This window comes from Mytilus trossulus, chromosome 5 (assembly GCF_036588685.1).
Source record: "Mytilus trossulus isolate FHL-02 chromosome 5, PNRI_Mtr1.1.1.hap1, whole genome shotgun sequence".
In the NCBI taxonomy this organism is placed as follows: Eukaryota; Metazoa; Mollusca; class Bivalvia; order Mytilida; family Mytilidae; genus Mytilus; species Mytilus trossulus.
The window spans coordinates 33,809,110-33,825,664 of NC_086377.1; the positions used below are offsets into that span (position 1 = coordinate 33,809,110).

At 30.2% G+C, this 16,555-nt stretch overlaps 1 protein-coding gene across 1 annotated transcript; it reads right to left on the reverse strand.

Moving 5' to 3' along the window:
• Positions 1–1,746: 1,746 nt before the first annotated feature.
• LOC134718781 (calexcitin-1-like) lies at positions 1,747–15,848 on the reverse strand. The gene is made up of 6 exons (XM_063581503.1): positions 15,609–15,848; positions 8,471–8,523; positions 6,753–6,863; positions 5,427–5,559; positions 4,388–4,485; positions 1,747–2,797 (listed from the first exon to the last, which is right to left on the reverse strand). The coding sequence occupies exons 1-6, from the start codon at positions 15,673–15,675 to the stop codon at positions 2,687–2,689; spliced, it is 573 nt and encodes a 190-aa protein (XP_063437573.1). The 5' UTR covers positions 15,676–15,848; the 3' UTR covers positions 1,747–2,686.
• Between the last annotated feature and the right edge of the window lie 707 nt (positions 15,849–16,555).

Sequence of the window (16,555 nt, forward strand, 5' to 3'; positions counted from 1 at the left end):
CAATGTCGTATTTTGCAAAACCTTTTCAACCTTTGATCTTCAGTGCTGTACAACTTTGTACCTTTTTCACTTTCGATCTTTTATATCTGGGCGTTATGTATTCGGGTTTAGTTTTCTGTAATTAGGTAATACTTCAGTTTCTTTATGTATATCTCTTTCATATTCATTTGATAACAATTTACTGTTTGCAATAGCATGAATTGTTCTATATAATAAGAATGTTCCTATCCCGGGCATAAAAACAATGCCGTATTTGGCGAAACCTTTTCAACTTTTGATCATCAGTGCTGTACAACTTTGTACTTTTTTCACTTTCGATCTTTTATATCTGGGTGTCACTGGTGAGTCTTGTGTGGACAAGGCGCGTTTTTGGCGTATTGAATTTTAAACCTGATGCTTTTTGTTATCTATCAATCATGTTTTTCTTTGTCTAATATGTTCTCCTATTTATTTGTATTGTAGTCCTGTTATATTATGTTGTCATTTCGATGTTATATTTAACTTTGCCATTAAAGTGCGAGGTTTGGCATGCCACAACACCAGGTTCAACCCACCACTTGTATTCCCCTTTAAAAGTGTCCCGTACCAAGTCAGGAAGATGGCCATTGTTATATTATTGTTCGTTTCTGTGTGTGTTGTATTTTAACGTTGAGTCGTTTGTGTTTTCTCTTATTTATGAGATATTGAGATAAGACGTGGCACGGTAATTGTCTATCCCAAATTCATGTATTTGGTTTTCATGTTATATTTGTTATTATGTGGTGTTTTGTCTGATGCTTGTTCTGTTTCTGTGTGCGTTGCGTTTCGGTGTTGTGTCGTTGTTCTCCTCTTATATTTAATGCGTTTCCCTCGGTTTTGGTTTGTTACCCCGATGTTGTTTTTTGTCTATGGATTTATGAGTTTTGAACAGCGGTATACTACTGTTGCCTTTATTTACTATATGCACTGTGCATTGGTCAATGTTAGGGATTTCCAGAGTAGGTTAATTTCTATTATCCAAGTAAATGCGTTGTATGATAGTATTGTATGGTATACAGGGACGTTCGGCTTTATGTAAATTTCCATATATCATTTTATGAAAGGTTCATTGGTCAACGTTAAGTTTTCGTGATACAATAGCCAAATTATTTAGGAATTGTACAGATGTTCATTAACTCAATTTGATTCAAGGTACACACGTTAATTTTACAAGGTATTTCTGACAACAAACTTTTTTACATTATTAGTTCCCAGCATCTTTAATGAATTAGTCAACGATGTCCAATAGATAAAGTTGTGTTAAGTGATCATGTCAAGTTTAATTGACCATTCTCGTCTGTCATGGTTCATTAGTTAATGTTAATTGTGTTGTTTTAACTGATTCTACGTAGCTACTGGTTAAAGGTATTGTCTTTAGCATGTATGTAAAATAACTGAAAGGTGGACAACTTCTGGTAAATGATGTATTTAACATTAATATAAAATAGGACATGCTTTATGATTTGCAACTAATAAATTATTTACCCCAATCATAATGACGTATTTTTAAGCAACTAAAAGTCCTTCAACTATGAGAATGAATGAAAACTTTCTCTCTTTCATTAATGGAAATAAACTTCTATATCTTCAAGGATAGTATATTTATTCAGTATAAAATTATAAGAAATATACCATACACTAAAATTTCAAAAACCATTTCTATAACATCTAACAGCATGGCTATCGAACAATAATATTATTTCAACCGAAGCAAGCAAAGGATCATATCTTTGTAATTAGATATCATGGGGGATTAGAGAAATGAATACAGAGTCATTGGCTACATATGCAATACAAATTTCGTAGCTCGGTATAATAAATATGATGTGAGCAAAATATTTTCATCTAGATAGCATGTTCTTTTATAGTGATTAAAGACATTTTACACATGCACTCGGTTAAATTAGCGTCACACAATCTTCTGTCTTAGCAGTTGTAATAAAAATTATAGAAAGTGTATTCCTTGGTTGCACGCCCTTCTTTTATAAATGTTTCAATAACAATTTTTCTAAACAATTCTCTGTATTTGCTTGCCTATGACGAAAACATAATCATTATCATTATATGTGTAATTTAATTTGTATCTGATGATATTGCTAATGTAAAGACCACTTGTAAACGAGTTTGAAAAGATAAAACTTTGAGAATATATGAAAGTTCAGACATATCCATGATTGTGGTCTCACTTCAATTTGTTCTACATATGCCTCGCTATTATTCCCATGTAAGCCAAGCAAACATAAATCAATAGCTAAATCTGATCTGGATCATTTCAATGATCACCATTTTGATCCTTAAGTCAGATATGCTAAATATGGATGAACATTAATGTGAGCTTAACATAAGTTCCTTACTTCTGTGAAGATTAAAAACACAATAAATATGTAAAATTATCGTTTGTTAAATGTTTATACTAATACTAATAATCATATTTCGCAGAAAACAAAGATGTGGTATAACTGCAAATAAGCAACACTCTTCTATAGAGACCAAGAGTTAATAACTATATGTCTCTGTAAAGTAGATCATCCTTCCATTGAAAGTTCCGAAAACAAACACAGCATCACGACACTACCGGAAATGACTAAACAATTAACATCTTCACTGAAACATCAAATAGAGTCGGCGAAATATCACCAATACATTCATCATCAAGTCAGGTACACCTTCAAATGAAATCAGGCACACCGAAAAGATAATTTCCTTTGGATGATCGGTCGTTGGAAACAAAATATTCCTTCCACAATGCCTCAAATTCTGGTTTAGTAATATTTTTACCCTGGAATAAAAAAATAACATGTCAGTTTTTCCGACGTAGTCGGTATAGTTTCGATTTAAGCTCTTTGAACTTAAGGACGCTTAACTATGGCAACATAATACGCATGCTCGAAAATTCTTTCTGTGATTGGACAAAATGCTGTCATGGTGGGTGATTTGGTTGTGTTTGAAAAAAAACGTCTCGTTAATTACATCGTGATGGAAAGCAAGTGAAAACTATAAATATTTGAACTCGATCTTACAAAGATTTATATTTTTATTAAAATAATTGTCTCTCCAACATGCCCAATAGTTCTTTGCATCCATGACAGCTGTTTATTCTGGACAATTATATAATTTTCAATGTAGACTTTGTTGTACGAACGTACATGACTTTTAAAAAGCACCTACGCATGTGAGATTTTCGCGGGGTTTTGATGAATGTAAACAGAAAAATACGAGGACCAAGAATACTGAACACAAACAGAGAAAACGTTATTTAAATGTTAAATCGAAATGATAGTTTTATACATATACTCAAATTTAAATACGTTTGATATCTTTTTTAATGATAGTTCTTGTTTCAAAGAAACTATATGTAGGCTTTATTATTGATATATATTAATGTACCAAAAATTAAGTTTCGGTTTAGTTGGATTTCCTCCCGTTTACATGTTATACACAAACGTTAGGTAAAAATGTCAAAAATATAATTATGTCATAATTTGGGGGAAAGTTGTGGTGTCTGTATAATCAGGGTTATTGGCTAGAATACTATAATGTAAACATGTGATTATTTAATTCAGTCGGCTTAATTTGTGGATAAAAAAAAAAGTAATGAGTTAGTTGCATATAAACTTGCTATGACGTACCAATTTTCAGTCACGTCTACGTTACATTTTCTCTTGTTTGAATATCGAATCAGTTTTTTAATGAATGAACTTCCAAGTAAAGGTTATGTTTCTGTTAGAATTTAATTTTCTTTACTCTTGACAAACTCTTGTGTTGACTCCTTGTAGTTCGTTCGCCTCGTGTACAGAAGGTACTGTGTTCGACCTTTGAAATTCATATGAACAAGTTCTCCCTTAAACCCGTGGTATTTATAAAAACTATTGTATTTACTGATCAGCGCGAGACAATTATTTTGAAGAGTGTTAAATTGTGAAATAACAGGTTTGAACACAGACTCGGTTATCAATTGAGTAATTAGCTGGATATTGTATTATAGCATAACCTGTTTCCGTCTTGAATTATTAACTGCTTGACTTCAGGGAACTTTCCATTTATCCACGTATCTTAGCCTTTCGGAAAACCTGAGTCACCCTTATTTTATGTTTTTACTGCGGTTGGTGTTTCTCAGACTTTCATTTTCGATGTAGTTTTTTTCTAACTTGTTCCTCTTTTTTTTTGTTTATTTTTCAATGGCGTGGCTATGTCTGTATTTTATTTTTATGAGTTTTTCAAATATTCTTGATATTATCCAACACTTTTTTATTTTATTATATAACGTTTTATAACATTAGCTTATGTTAGTTGTTATCTTTATAATCAAGACACAAAAATATATAAAAAGCCTGCATGGCATGTGGTATTTGAATTATAAACTACTTACACCAGATATTTTCTTAAAGGCAGTGCTACAATTATCTTTGCTTATACCATATGCTTGATAAACTGTGCTAAATTCATTCTCGTCTATTTCATTGTCACCTAAATAATGTAAATAAAATAGAAACAAACGCATTTTTCTATGATATGTAACATATTTACAATTTTGTAATTTTCTGACTTCTAACATCTTTATGGTTGAATTGCATCACACAAAGTTGTTAATATAGAGCTGCGACATGACCGCATGATACGTCTGTCGCATAAAAGCAGTTTTCAATAATTGTTCAACCAATTTAGTTTCAGAACTCTGCATGGTAATATTAAAAATTTATAAAACAAAACAAAATAGGGTTTATTTCAATAGACATAAACAAGTCACTTAAGTTTCATAATTCCCGACATCGTTTTATAGTAAATACGTCAAAACGTAAGATCATGTTTTGTTTCAATCAAAATAATGTGTTGCCAATAAATAAAAGAAATCACAAAAGTTTAGTAAAATTGTTCTACGTTCTTTTGAACAATAGTAAGAACACTGCCACTCAACATGATTGATGAATAAATCCAATAACTTAAAAACTTAACGTCTAGCTTAAAAACCATGTTTAATCCACCGTTTTCTAAATAAGAAAATGCATATACCAAGTCGTTTTCAGTTTGTTTGATGTGTTTAAGTTGTCGAATTTTTCGTTTGCTTAGGGAGTTTTCGTTTATAATTATCGTTTTTTTGTTACTTTACTTTTTCCTTGTAGCTCTTTCAAATAGAATGACGAATCAATATAACGAATTCATGTACGCAATATTGTAAAATTAAACATATTATAAGCCCAGTGGTGTTTTTAGTTTAATAAAACTTATTTAAACCGAACCTTTTTGTGACTCAGATTTTGCTCGGTTTTTTTGCCAATGTTCGGCTATATCAAGTTCACAACGCATACACTTGGATATGACGATGCATACGCAAATGTTTTGGTTATACAGGTTTTTGGTTTATGCAGGATTCGGTTTAGCCAGGTTTCACTGTATAAAGATTCACTTACCCGATTTGTCGTTGACTTTAAACATGAAATCTACAAACTTTTTCTGCCATTCTGGAAACTCTTTACCACTTTTAATGTCCTTTACACTTTCTGTCCACATTTTGAGCCATTCATCTTCCGACACCTTATCATCCTATGTAAACAGATAGCATAAACTTAGGAAATATAAAAAGCTAAAAGTAATTGATTATCATACATACATATAATTTGTTCTACAGGAAAGAAGTTTGTACAAGGCATACCCCACTTAGACCCCTGTAAACATGACACATTCATTATGCTATGACGGTCCTTAGTATATTTGTGATTTTATGCCATCACAACAAACACATTCAAATAGTCAGAAAAGCTTTTGACATATGAGGGACATATATATTCAATGTATTTTTTAATTGACGTGTTTATGTTATCTTAAAATGTGAGTGCAATGAAAATATAAGCAAGTATATAATATATTTAACATCAACACGATTTCGAAAAAATCACAACTTTGAAGACAACTAGTATGTTGCGTTAAATGCAGTATTTTGCGTTAATCCTTAATTTGATCAAAAAAGATTTAAAAACATTCTACAACGACATCGATGGAATGATATCAGTCAAAAAAGAAAGCTTTGTTTTATAGTTGACATTTTGATGTAGCAGGAAAGATCAATTTCACGAACAGCATGCTATTAATTATATCACTGTATGCTTTACCACAACGCAATTGATTTGTCATGTCAAGCGTGTACATTAACTGCGAACCGGATAAACTATTTTTATTAAATCTTCCCGGAGATGCTGATGCTTATTCAGTTGTAAAATGAATGTCGTGTATGTCAACACGCATGACAGGTCTGACGAATGATTGAAAGCTAATACAGAATATGACAAAAAAATCAGAATGAGGAAAGTATCATTTTTACAGAGAACTAATATATTGACTTTGTGAGGTAAAATCTCAACTTATTATAAATACGAATTTTTCATAGTGTTAGCTCTGGCGTATTAAATAGTAAAATCACAAAAAAAACTCAAAACAAAATTCTTAACGAAAAGTCCATAATCAAATGGCAAATAAAAAAATCGAATTGAGGAATTGATTTTATCTTTCCTTTTCGTATCTACGAAATGCATGTTGCTTTGAAACAATCCAAAATATGACAGTATGTCTCTATTTAATTGAAATTGTATTCGATATATGTTATTTAAACAAAATGTAGATATTCAATAACATTAAATATATTTTGTTTCTAAACAAAAGTTTCGATATTATTCATTTAGACATACACTATTTTATACGGCATATTGTAAAAAAATGACAAGTTGATATATTTCATTTACCTGGTTTTCATCAGCATATTTCTTTAGACCTTCCCATATCAAATTCAGTGTTTCCTCTGCCTCAGAATATTCCTTGCCACCTTTCGTCCAATCTAATATCTTACATACTTTCTGAAGAAATACAAAATATATTTCTTTAAATTTCAACATAAGGACACATTTACACTGAACATAATCAAGATACAAATTAACGTTTAAATACCAAGCTTTACATTTACCACTTGTAACCTTTTGATAAATTAGTAGTTTAATGTATTTTGATAGGAATCACTTTAACAATGTTAAGAATATGGAATATCGGATATTATGAAGATATATACTCCAAATTGAAAAAGTAAAATCGCAAACATACTAAACTTAGGGGAAAATCTAATCGGAAAATCCATAATCACATGGCAAAATCAAATAACAAAACACATAAAAAACGAATGGACAGGAATCTGTTATATTCCTGACTTGGTACAGGCATTTTCAAATAAAGAAACTGGTGGATTAAACCTGGTTTTATAGATTAATATTACTGTTTGATTTAAATATGGATCATCAATGAGTAAACGCATGATTAAATATGCAGAATCATATGCGTCTGATTTTTATTATTGACTGAGGAAATGTAACTATCAGCGAAAATAGGAAATATAAGGGAACAAAGAATCATGTATCTAGCAAAATAAAAACAGATTATACATAATATTTTTTTAAATATGATCTCCACTCTAAGCCAAACAGTGAGAACAACGCAACTATTTTGCCATAAATTCATCAAGTTTAAATACACATACAGGTTCATTGTGATCTTCAGAACACAATTTCATCTCTTTACGTGATGTGTTCTGCATTTTGAAATCATTAAACCAAAACTGGTTCAAACTCATGATTAAGCAAATAATCATAACTTACCTATAACATGTATAACGTACATTAAATATGCATCGCATACATGTAACATAGTAACATAACAATCATCGTAAATATTTCTATGGGTTTTGTTATTAAAATCTTGAAATTAAAAACTTTCATTTAGAAACTTGATGTTAATCACTAATATATTAGTATCCAAGGGTAATCATTCGAATCAAGACTTGATTTCAATCCAATAGAATAGGGTCGTAAGATATCAAAAGGAAATGTAATCTCATTATTGCAAATTAACTAATAACACAATGACAAAAAGCCAAACAAACAAACAACAGTACACAAAACACAACATAAACATGATAAATACTAAAAACTGAGTAACAAGACTAATTTTCGATTTCATTCAGACCTTTTCATGATTAGTTGTGACTACTGTAAACCAACTTATTTTCGCGGATACTTATTTCGCGTTTTACCCCTTCTTGACCACTTCGCGGCTATTTAATTTCGCGATTATCTTATTTACTTGATGAAGTTTTAAAGTAGGGAAAAATCCAAGTTTCACATGTTCGCAACGATTTATATTCGCGGTATTTTTCTACTTGCAAAAGTCGCGAAAATGAATTGGTCGCGAAAAAAAGGTGGTTTACAGTATGTTCTCACTTCAATTTCTACTGAAATTCAAACTATTTTTCGGCATTTCCCTCTGTTTTCTTTTGCATTTCAATGATGATGCCTATATCTAACTCATACTTACATTTACGTCGGTTTCAGATTGTTACTTTTAAACTATTGTTTTTGTAAAATATCCGACATTGACATGTTAATAGAGGTTCTCCCTTGGAAATAATGTTACATACCTCAACAGCAAGCCCGAAATCTTCTTTCTTTATCATCCCATCTTGATTGGTATCTGTGAAGAAAAAATGGAAAATAACAGTAATTGGAGTATAATCGCAGACTGAGTTAACTATGCATGCGTTTGTATTGTCAGTAACGAATTAATAATTTATAGTTTATGGATTTTATGGATTTTATGAACTCAAAATTTAATAATTTAAATAGAAACAGCAGTTGAGGGAATTGTCAGTTCATTTGACATGTGTAATACTCTTTTTATGTACTTTTCATAATTGTGATAGTTTGTATTTTGTTAAATGCTTAAAACCTGGTAAACATGCTTAAAATTTCGTAATGAATTATACCGAGTAGAGAAACATTACTGATATAGAAGACTTATTTTTAACTTTCATGTGTAATTTTCAGTACACAAATTTTTTGCTTCATGCTTTTACGTGCACACAGCTATTAAATTTATTAAAAAAAAAGGACAAAAAGGAAAAATATTTTAGTGTCATACAAGATCAAGCTTAATTTTGTATGTCTAAAACTAAAAATACAGATTTCTGATATATAAAATGTCGTTTACGTAAAACGATCGTACAACTGAAAATTACATCGCCAGAAATTGACATATTTGACTACGGTTTTGCAATGCAAGATTGTTTTGGCTCTGACTACGTCAGATAATGGGTTTTGTCATTTATCGCAAGCATGAAAGCCTTTTATTTAGATATGGTTAAAAAGATATGCCTTAACAAAATAAATAAGTTAAGTTTTAATTCAAACAGTGAGGTAATTCAAAAAAGAGATTGAAACAGATAAATACACCGATAATTAATTTAAAGAGACTTTCTAACGTGACTGTATTTACAAATTGTTGATTATCATGACATTCTTTGGTGTCATGTCGAACATAAACAACGATATTTATAGGATCTGTGAATCTATTTGATAAAAAAACGGCAAATATACATAAGAAGTCAGATGCACCACATTCTAGGATTACACGCCTTTTTAAATGAATTTTTTGGTGTATAAAGTCGACCAATTCACTCTTTATCCGAAGGACTTTCATTATATATTTGTGAGTGAGTTGCTCAAGTTTATACACAAATAAATTCCTTTAAAAAGGCGTTTAATCCTCATAATTCTGAAAATTGAAGATAGGAAAAAAAATGTCCACGCCCGTTACCTCTTTTACATGTAAACTGTAAATTTATTTCATTGAATAGGCCTGGCATTTGTATATAACATGTACTCAAAGAAATTTGCTATCTGATAAATAATTAACTGAAAAAACTCTTATTATCATTAAAACAAATGTTTTTATGTTTATAATTTTTTAATTTAACAACGTGCAGTGAAAATCAATTTTGTTAACGTCGGTGGGATTATCGCCGCCAACATTGGTTACGAAAAGAAGTTCGGTCAACGATCGTTATCGAAAAAAAACCAACGTCAAGATCAACTGCTGGAAGCTCTCTCGACCAATCATATCAAAGTATTTCTAATATGCAAATCATATAAGAATTATAAAGGAGAGCATTCGAACATGCGGTACTTAATTGACGCATGTCTTGATCGAGTCATTTAATATACCAAATGTAAAGAAAAAACAGTTTATTCTGTTATCCTATATTCTCTATATATAAAAAGAAGTCGATGTGTTAGATTGCCAATAAGACAACTCTCTACCGGTGATCGAATGGTCTACACGTGATCATTTATAGGTCACTGTTAAGCTTTCAGCAAAGAACAAAACCCATAACACATATCATTCCTTACATGGCTTCCATATGACTATAGCAAAACAATTTAAACAAGAATATTTACTGCGCCTAATTTATTTATGAAATATAATTGCATCAAATGACAACTAAATATCAGGCTCCTAAATATAGAATGGCTCACACAGTATATTGCGGGGTAACACATGATTGGAGGCGTCCAACCCCTCCAACGCGAGACAGCGGTATTACAAATCAACCAAAGACAATCCTATTAATTCAGATGAAAACAATGTAACTAATAAGATTGACAAACACCACGAAAAAAATCTACTAAAACTACTAAAGACACAAAGTACAGAGCTGCAATTCAAAAATTATTTGTTAGTATCATCACACGGTTTCTTCTATTCAAAATACAATGATATTTTGAAAATTAGCCATATTTACCTGTAAGCAATTAAAAAGTCGTAATAATACCTTCATTGTTCTGACTAGTCATACATAACATGTACTATTACGTATTGTCAAAAATGTCAACGGAGAGGCCTTAATCCATACAACTGTCAGGTGAAGATGTATAGGTTAGAATTTAAAACGAATCAGTTTGGAATTAAAAACTGACAATTAAATGGGGCATTAGTAATCATTGCTTTAATTAATTAAATTGAAATTCAAAGCATTCATTTGTTTGTCGACGAATCGCATTAGACAGAATGATTATATGCTCCTTGTCAAGCAATGGCGAAGTTGAACTGCAGACATGACAAAGGGATTAACGATTTAGACGAAAGCAAATATTCTCTTATTCCTGCGAGACTAATTATATGCCAGTTGTTGAAAAATGAGAAAATAGTGAAACGAATCTCTTTACATTAAACGACAATGGTGTTGAATTTTTTATTATTGTTTGGTTCGATTTATATTTTTTTTACTGAGTGTCATAGCTAATGAAATGGAGAGAACGAATATGGCCGTGCTCGTATTGAGGCTTACACTTGATTAATTGAAATTTGGACATTGATTATAAGTAAATACTGCGTTTATATTGGAAACATTTGCACACACTCATTATCGTTTGGATATAGCACTAAATGCGTGTTAAAACAATGCTTTGGTTTTACCTCAACGATGAAAACAATACGATTTGTGTACACAAAACAAGGCCATTGTGAAAGAACAAATTGATTAATCAAATTACAGTATACTTACTTTTTATACACACAGAGAATCTGATTTCAGTTGTTGTAGCACCAATTACGACCTCTTTTTTTAATTTATTAAGCCATAATTGAAATCCACTCAAATTGAAGTTGTAATTTGTATGAACAATGCGTTGCGTAGAACAGACATAGGCACTTGTCCGTGACAATAAGTTCATGCTCTTATGTCGAAGTATGAATGTTTTGTGTCATACTTATTGATGTTTTTTTCAGTCGCTTATTCCTTTTTTTTCATGAGGTTGTCTGTGTTCTTTTTTGACAGCGGTATACTAATTCGTCATTTGTACATTATTTTGTGTAATTTATTTAGAACCATACGACCTGTTGCACGTTGTCTTGTTTTCAAAACAAGTGATTGTTAATATACACTAAAATTCAGATAGGTGTAAACAAAAGTTATCATAATGCAAACAATCTATGTTAGATAAAAAAAGGCAACAGAAGTATACCAATGTTCAAAACTCATAAATCGATAGAAAAAAAACAAATCCGAGGGAAACGCATTCAATACAAAATTAAATGTAACACACACAGAAATGAACTAATCATTAGACAAAATCCGATAAGAATGACAAATATAAGATCAAAACTAAATACATGAATTTGGGATAAAAAAAAGTACCATGACACGTTTTATAATAATGTGAATTAACACTCAAATATGAGAGGAAACAACAGACATAAAAGAAACACAACGTTAAAATGTAACACACACAAAAACGAACTGAAATATAACAATGACCATATTCCTGACTTGGTACAGGACATTTTTTGAAAGAAAAAATGGTGGATTGAACCTGGTTTTGTGGCATGCCAACCCTCCCTCGTTTATGATGGGAAATGAAGTGATAACAAGTGAGTTTTGAATATTCCTAAAAATCTTGCCAAAAAACAACGATAAACGAGCAGATAATTTCAAAAATAAATTTTAGCTTGAATCGGTATCTCAAATACATCAATTGAAACCAAAAATAATGTTTAATTCACTTTTTTTATATAAAAATACACTTTCTACAAAGTACTAGGTAAATAATTTCATCATAGATACCAGGATTGAGGTATTGTATTTGCGCGAGACGCAATTGCCATCTTATAATTATACGCGGTTGACACTTGCAATATCCAATTGATGTTAACATTCTATTTTGTTCCTAAGTAAACAATTTATCGAGTAATAATTATAATAACCAACTTATCCTTAACTTTATGACAAGCTTATCGATTGCAAATCCATTTAACTATTTCCACGGCATTTTAGAAGTAAACGCATATTTGAAAGTTTTAATTGTCGATCATAGTGTGACAACCATAGTAAATTTAGGCTGTTGAAATGAAAGGCTATATTATTTTTTAAGTAGACTGACATTATTAAAAAAGTGTGTAGCTAGCAGACAATGATAGGTACTTTTCAATTTTTATAGCTGTTGCGTATAATAAGCACTATCCATAAAAAATTTAAATTAAAAATTAAAAATGAAGATATATTAGGGTCTTTATCATTTACATGACTTTTTTGTGTAGAAAAACAATATTGACACAGTAAAAGGGACAGTGTATCTGAAAAAAGGAATATTAATAATCAATCTTTTCCTATCAGTTAAAAAGCATACATGTATCATTAATCTTTGATATTTTTTATTTCTAAAGTGACATGCATTTTTTTTTAATATAATCAAAACTATTTAGAAATGATTATGAGAAAAATAAATTCATGAATACTATGTACAATGTATTTTCAAAATCGATTTATTTTTGCGACTTTAAAATTCGAAAGAAGAAAAAAAGAACCCTAATAGAAATTATCGCTCATATATTTCATTACATCCATTAAGTAAGGGATCTCAAAAATAAATGACGGCAAAGTTTGTTCCGAAAGGAGAAAAAAGTTAAAACAAAGATGTGTATGTTGTAAATGCTGGACATCAAGATCAGAAGTTAAAACAATTAATTAATTAATTCAAAACTCTTGAGATCAAAGGAACCACACGTTGATTCATTTTTTTTCATACAATGGGTGCAGAAAGGGATAAATTGACGAAGAATTAGATAAAAAGGATTATCAAATAATGCTGACCAATACAATGTGTTATAAGCCTGGTACCTTTAATAACTATTTTGATACTTTAAGGAGAGCAAAACATACATTAATCTTTGATTTAACTATTTTACCATGTTCTAATATCATATTTCCGCGTAATGCTTTATTCGGATATATATACATGTAGCTTACTGGTGTGGTTCAACACAAACAACAACTTTATTTTCATCAATAGAACACAATGTTATATCGGCAGAACTGTGTCTAACCTTGTATGTCTTATAAATAACATAATGTGTTCAATTTATCAGAGTGTCACGTTCAATTAGTAAATGTATTTAAAAAAAAAATTGAGAAAGAAAACCTGCACCCGTTTCGTTCCTACAAAAGTTTGCAGGTTTTAAATCTAATCGTAAATAGAATACGTAAAAAAATTAAGAAACTTATTCTCACAATCCTTATTTATAACAATAAATATATATCAGAATACCTTCAAAAAAATTAAGCCCGACACATCATTTGGCAAATTACACTGCATGCTTTTCAAAAGTCACTCGAACTATTTTGATAAAAAAAAATGAACTCGTCGTTTACCCTAGATAAATTACAAATTTCACAAAACTGCATAAATGACAAAATCAATTCTAGATTAAAACAATATAACACTTAATCATGGTTGGACGTTCGGAATGAAATTATATATCGTTTGTGATGTGTCATCTGTAATATATCGTCCTCCAATTACGGCTAGTAATTGTTTATATCCGGCAGAAGAACTGGACAAATTAGGCAAATTAGTCTTGAAGCTTTGTAGCAGTATACAAATAAAAACGAAAACTTATTAACAGTGTTTGGAATAGAAACGGAATGTTGGACAAGGCACTTGTCTGTTTTACTATAAACACACGATAGTTCCATCGCAGTTGAATGCTAACTAATCGATTTGTCGCTTATGTTTGTATCTGCTTACGAATAATGTGGTTTTTTTTTTATAAGTGAAAATAATTAGTGTACCTATACATGTATGATTTAGAGTCCCCCTTCTATATTGTATTAGATGAAATTATTTTTTCTTATTTCATACATGTACTGTTGGAGATATGAAAATCGTTGTACCATATCATTGACTTCAGATTTCTAAAGAATGGCATTTGTATTTTATCCTTCAAAACTATAAGTTATAGTTTGTGTTTACTGTAAGCTTATGTATTTCTTGTAGGTTTAATCAGTTTTTTTTATACAGAAAAGAGTGTGCGGAATAATGTGACGTTATTTTCATCATCTTTTATCAAATTACATAGATAAGGGAAAATACAACACTGTATCAACCACGCAGTCAAACGATGTTGATAAATAACTTTAGTCTATTTCATAGTAGCTTTGGATGTTAACAATGTCTTCTAAATAAGATATTCATTCTTTCAGACATTTGATGCCCTTACCAATTAAGGAATTGTCATCCATTCGTTTGATGTGTTTGAGCTTTTGATTTTGCCTTCTGATCAGGAACTTTCTAATTTGAATTTTTCATAGAGTTTAGTATTATTGTGATTGTTTTCTTTTCAAAAAAACACATATTGTGCTTTGACTTCTACATGAAATTGTTACAATTTGATCTAACTTATATCATGCTATTGGCTCCTTAAATTTTATATTGGTTGAATCTTAAAAGTTAATCTTTAATGTTTAAATTCGTACATGTTACGATATATTAAAAAAAAGGAACGTAAGAAAATTGAAAAACACTTAACTAGCTTTCTAAAATTTTATTTAGAAAATTACCATCAAACTAATTGAGCTGTGGAGACTATTTCAAAATCGTAAAACATATTATTTATTGAAATTTATATTATATAGTAACCTGTTACTGAGATTCAAAAAGACCGAAATGCAACTAATTATTACACAAAATGTCATAATCAAAAACATACAAAAAGGCAGTTGACACAATGATATTATCAAACATTTATATAAAACAGAATATAAATTAGCAAATAAAAATAGACTTTACTGTATTACAAATAAAACACCTGCAGTGTTTTATCCTTTCTATTTTATGAATATTCAGATTTAAATATACCCAAATCCAACCTAACATTGACGAAATGATATCACCCAACACATACAAATAAAAGAATGTAAATTAACAAATAAAAATGCACCTTACCGTATAATAAATGAAACACCCGAAGTATTTTCTCCTTTTGGAAGTCTGTCAACGAGCTATCCGCCATTCTGAAATATAACAAGACTGATCACACTGAAACGTTTGTTCCTGGCTTATTGATTTCCGTTCAAATCCTGCTTGATTCAGACCATGAAATTAAAAATATATTTCTATGTTTGAAATCATATGAAATCAATTTTGTAAATAAAAGATACTTTGGTTTTGATGGAGAAACAATAAGCGATTATCGACTAAAACTGTCATTTATTATGGGGAAACACTATAATAGCATTTGCCGTGTTTGATATCTAATCCTGTTTGTTTAAGCATTTTTTATACTTGATGTAATAACCTTATATTGGGATATAGCATGTGAAACCATTTCTAGGTAATTGAAAATTGAATAGTATTGTAGTTTATTGTTGCTTTATGTCAACTTCAGTGTGTTTTAATATCGTGTTGTTTGATTTGTGTTTGAAATTATATATTGCAAAATAGCAATCATCCTAATAACGACGGTATGAAGTGTGTTTATTAGTATATAAAACATAAAGGACTATAAATACTATGGATATTAAACCATAATTTTGCGTCGCTGTCACGAAGACAAATAAATGAGTTTTCTTTGTCGTTATAAGATCAAAAATGAAGTATCATGAGTTTAATATCTCTACAATAAGATGTTAGGTATTTTTTTATAATATATGCTGTTGAATTTATTTTAGAGGAATAGAAAAATTAGGAACCAATATTATAATTGCATGATAAACACTTCCAGAGCAATTGCAATCACCCCTTGTGTTTCACTTGAATCATGTAGCTAAAACTTACGTTTTCGATGAAGAGGTGTGTGTATTGTTGTCTTTCTTTGTTAATTATACATGTTGGGTCAGGGGGTTGGTGATTTGCAAAAACGATATCAGTTTTTATCTTACCTCCTGTAAATT